At 53.3% G+C, this 4,980-nt stretch overlaps 1 protein-coding gene across 1 annotated transcript in view; it reads left to right on the forward strand.

Moving 5' to 3' along the window:
* The first annotated feature begins 1,715 nt into the window (after nt 1–1,715).
* The window catches only part of SCGB1A1 (secretoglobin family 1A member 1), a 3,677-nt gene continuing 412 nt past the window's right edge, over nt 1,716–4,980 (forward strand). The window contains exons 1-2 of the mRNA XM_029209410.1: nt 1,716–1,739; nt 3,695–3,952. Coding sequence (XP_029065243.1) covers nt 1,716–1,739; nt 3,695–3,952 — 282 coding nt within the window. The remainder of the gene's footprint in view (nt 1,740–3,694; nt 3,953–4,980) is intronic.

The following is a 4,980-nucleotide window of genomic DNA, read 5'->3' on the forward strand; positions in this document are numbered from 1 at the left end:
AGCGGCAATTTCATCTTGAAGGGGCTCCAGAGCAGGGCTGCTCCATGTCTAAGCCAACGCCTAACTCCTAGCACAGTGCCTGAAACTCCTAGCAGGTGGTCAGCACTTATTGAATGAATGAATGAATGAACATTTGATTGAATCTTGAAGTACAGATAGGATTTGGAGGAGACAAGGCAGATGTGTGTTCCAGGCATGAGGCACAGCTTGTACAAAGGTAAAAAGGCATGAAGAAAAACGAGGCATGTTCCCAAATCGGCAAATACTAAGGGTTAGGGCTTCCCTGGTGGCGCAGTGGTTGAGAGTCCGCCTGCCGATGCAGGGGACACGGGTTCGTGCCCCGGTCCGGGAAGATCCCACATGCCGCGGGGCGGCTGGGCCCGTGAGCCGTGGCCGCTGAGCCTGCGCGTCCGGAGCCTGTGCTCCTCAAGGGGAGAGGCCACAGCAGTGAGAGGCCCGCGTACCGCAAAAAAAAAAAAAAAAAAAGTACTAAGGGTTAAATCCCCACTCAGGGGAGCAGAGGAATAAGGCTCAAAGGGTAAGCAAAGGCCAGTGGACAAGGGCCTTGTAATAAATCACACTTGAATTTTATCCCATCCGCCCAAGGAAGCTTTAAAAGGGTTTCAAGAAGGAGGAGGATGTGATCAGCAGGCTTAGAAAGATCCTTCTGGTGGCCTTTCCCAGGATGGCCAAGGAGGACGAGTTAGGAGGCAGAAGCCCGTTTAGGAGGTGACTTTGACCCGGGCAGGCCTGTGTTCTAAGGCACGGACGCTGGAGAGAGAAGCAGGCAGCCTCTGACGTAGCGTCAGGAGGCCAGAAGGGGCCACGGCCACAGCCTGGAACCACCAATACGTAAGCTCGATCAGTGAAGAATCAACGTCTATAGAACAAGAAGGTCGGTCAGGGAGGAAAACAGCAAAGGACTGGGTCGTGGGAGCGCAGGCGAGAGAACGGTTCAAGAAGGAAACGGCAAGAGGGTCAAAGGCCATTAAGAGGTCAAGTGCAATAAGGCCCAAAGTGCCCGTAGATTTGCCGTCAGGAAGGCAGGACTCCAGACACAGCTGGTGCAGTGCGTCCTCCAGCCTGACCTGGGGCTTGGGTTTCAGGGACCTTCTGGAGAACTCCTTCACCTGTCAACATGCTTCAGTCCAGGGTCTCCCCCAAGTCTGACCACGAGATGCTCTGGACCGTGGGACCCTGGAAGCTTAAGGTCCAGCCATTTCCTTGGAGAGGAGCCCATTGAAGTATCAGAAGTCCCGAGTCCTAGTCCTGTTGCTGCCACTGCTATGGGGCCTTAAGCCTCAGTTTCTCCCAGGGTGATGGGCCCAGGTGGGCTCTACAATTGCTTCTGTCTGTCGATCTGGACTGCCCAGTGCTCAGGTTCAGAGCGAGTGGCACAGGCGGCCAGCTCTTCAGACCCTCTGACTTGGGAACCCTTGCTGCCTCCACACCAGACCCTGGGTTCCCCCCTCCCAAGTGGCCTATTGTGTGAGCTCAGTTTCCATGGGGACAGAAACCGGGTTGAGAAAGAAGAATGTTTATTTTTTCCACTGAGCTGATGCCCATGTAAACAGTGTGGTCCCATAAGTGGAGCCCTCGCCCTGCCCTCCCCGCTCCAGGAGCATATAAGAAAATACCCGGATGGGCATATCTCCCACAAGACCACCAGATCCAGAGACAGGGACAGAGCCTCCCTCACCAGCCTCCCTCCCACCATGAAGCTTGCCCTGGCAGCCCTGGTGAGTGTCCAGAGCCCTCTGCCCCAAGCCGAGCTCAAGAACTCTCCCAGTGCTGCTCGGGAGAGGGGACGGCTGTCCATGCCCTCTGTTTAGCTGCCGGGAGAGGCTGGGAAAGCTGACTCCCAGCCAGGAAGCTGGGTCTAGCGAGCAATCTCATCTTGGGAACTTGGGGAGAGCCCCGAGGCTGTGGGGAAACCTGAAAAGGACCCCATCTTCCATATCCAACGACCTCAGAAGTGCAGGGAATGGAACAGACTGGAGGAAGGGATGGAGAATATCCCACCTAGATGCAATGACCGGCAGAATAAGAGTAACAAACAAGCTTCTCAAAGCCCAGGGCTGGACAGACCCCGAGATGCCAAGAGACCTGGGTGCTGCCTCCAGATTTGGGGTCAACACACCACTCTGGCAGCCAAAGGGGCTGGAAAGAGCCTCATGGGTTCCAAAAAAACCCAACCCAGGGCAAGGTCCCCCATTCTGCACAGAGAGGAATATTCTAGAAAGGGCTCTTCCCTTTGGGAAACTGCCAACTCAGAACGGAGATTTCTAAACATTTTCTGTCCTCTGCAAAAAAAGGGTTAGGAGTCTCTGAAGAGTTGCAGCTGTCACTAAGAAGAATGGGGGTGGGGTGAATCACACCTCCCCGGAAACCCCCTGATCTCTTGGGAGCTGGGTTACTGAACTGTTTTTTACTCTATATCAGCCTCTTCTACTCCTTCTACAACAAAAAATTTTAAACAAATTCCCTATAGTTCACTTTCAAAGTTTCCTGACAACCATGGAGATAAGTTTTATGACCTTGGCGAGGCAGGGGAATTAGTTAGAAAACCAAGACCAACAGGCAGTGGGAACAACTATGGTGCAGAGATGTCTATTTTAAAGGGGAAATAACATCATTTGGACTGAAACGTATGTTAATTAGAAGATCTCAATGCCAGGTACAGAGGGGGGTGGTTCAGCAAGACAGGACTGAAATACGTTAGGAGGTGGGGCCGGGATGTGTTGGTATGTTCCTGTGTGTGCACATATGATAATACCAATAATAAGGTCTAACATTTATTTAGCACTTACAATGTGCCCATCACCGTGCTGAACCCCGTTCACAACCCTATGAAGTGGGGACATTATCCCCATTTTACAGATGAGAAAACTGAGCTAAAGAAAGATAAAGTAACTTGGCTGGTGACATAGTAAGTTGCAAAGCAGGGATCTAAGTTCTGGAGAGGGTCTGACTTGGAGTGGCCACTTTGAGTGGGGCCCTGGAGCCAAGGCAGGGGAGTTTGCACACCAGGCAGCAAATTCAAGGACGGGGATTTGAGACTCAGTAGGAAGATGGGCAAGCAGGGAGTAGGGGATGGTGACTCTCCCCACGTTCCTGGGGGCAGGGACCTAAAAAGGAGCACAACCGGAGGCGGGGTAGGGAGAACTCTGGTGAAGGGAACACGGCGGGGCCAGGAATAGAGGCAGAGATGTGTCTGTGTGTGGATGAGCCCACAAGGCCAGGCGCCCACAGTGGATTCCTCTTCTGGGCCAGGCTCTGGGGCTCATGCTTGGCTGGTACAAGTGCCTCCTCCTGCCAGAGCCTGACTTTGTCACCTGTGGCTCAGACCATCACTAACCATCGGTAAGAGGCATATTTCCAGTGGGAGCCAAAACCCTCGACGGCCTCTTCCCGGCCCCCGCACGGCACACCAAACAAATCATATCAGCAGCTTCTATTCTCAGTGCCCTGCCTAGAGCTCTATCAGAAAGAGCTAGTAGCACCTTGCCGCCGCAACCCAGGAAGTATAAGGGAGGCTCAGGCAAGCCACGAAAAGCTGGCCACAACCCAGAAGGCATCCACATGGCGTCAAAGAGCCGACTGCTTGGAGCGCCACCAGGTCTCCCATTCAAGGCCGTCAACGAAAGGGCCGCTATGTCTTGCTGACAGGCCCAGCTGTGTGCATCTGGGCCAGGCCCAGGCAGGAAGCTGGCCAGTGAAGACAAGGGCCTGGATACACACACTCTCTCTTTTCTGTGCTCCAGGATCTACAGAGGTCTGCCTGAACTTTCTACATGTCATTGAAAACCTCTTCATGGGCACGCTTCCCAGCTATGAGGCTGCCCTTGAACCCTTCAGCCCTGAGGAAGACATGAAAAATGCAGGGGCCCAGTTGAAGATACTGGTGGACACCCTCCCCCAAAAGGCCCAGGACAGCATGATAACGCTCACGGTACACGGCTCCCTCCACTCCCACTGCCCAGTGGAGGATTTCCCACATCCCTCAGCTGCAGTGTCAACTCCCTTTGGGGACCCTTTTCTAATCCAGAGAGGAGAGTCACAGTGCAAATATCCCCAGGGAGCAGGCACAGCCATCTTACCTTTTTTTTGGCTGTGTTGGGTCTTCGTTTCTGTGCGAGGGCTTTCTCTAGTTGTGACAAGCGGGGACCACTCTTCATCGCGGTGCGCGGGCCTCTCACTATCGCGGCCTCTCTTGTTGCGGAGCACAGGCTCCAGACGCGCAGGCTCAGTAGTTGTGGCTCACGGGCCTAGTTGCTCCGTGGCATGTGGGATCTTCCCAGACCAGGGCTCGAACCCGTGTCCCCTGCATTAGCAGGCAGATTCTCAACCACTGCGCCACCAGGGAAGCCCCATCTTACCTTTTTTTTTTGTTTTTTGTTTATTTATTTTTTTGCCGTACGCGGGGCCTCTCACTGTTGTGGCCTCTCCCGTTGCAGAGCACAGGCTCCGGATGCGCAGGCTCCAGACGCGCAGGCTCAGCGGCCATGGCTCACGGGCCCAGCCGCTCCGCAGCATGTGGGATCTTCCCGGACTGGGGCACGAACCTGTGTCCCCTGCATCGGCAGGTGGACTCTCAACCACTGCGCCACCAGGGAAGCCCTATCTTACCTTTTTTAAAGAAGCTACTGAGGGACTTTCCTGGCGGCCCAGTGGTTAAGACTCGGCGTTTTCACTGCAGGCGGTGTGGGTTCGATCCCTGGTCAGGGAATTAAGATCCTGCATGCCGTGCGGCCAAAAAGTTAAAAAATAAATAAATAAAGAAAGAAAATAAGAAAATAAAAGTAAAGAAGCTTCTGAGAAATAGTCTAAGCTTAGCTCCTCAAAGAAACACTGAACCTCTTAGGTGACATTAAAGTTTCTGGGTCTGACTTTGACGTTCATTCACTATTGTATTGGGTTTTTGACCTTGACATTCATTCACTATTGTATTGGGTTTTTGACCTTGACGTTCATTCACTA

The sequence above is a fragment of the Monodon monoceros genome, unplaced genomic scaffold (genome assembly GCF_005190385.1).
Source record: "Monodon monoceros isolate NGI ecotype Baffin Bay Population unplaced genomic scaffold, NGI_Narwhal_1 Super_Scaffold_7, whole genome shotgun sequence".
Taxonomy (NCBI): Eukaryota; Metazoa; Chordata; class Mammalia; order Artiodactyla; family Monodontidae; genus Monodon; species Monodon monoceros.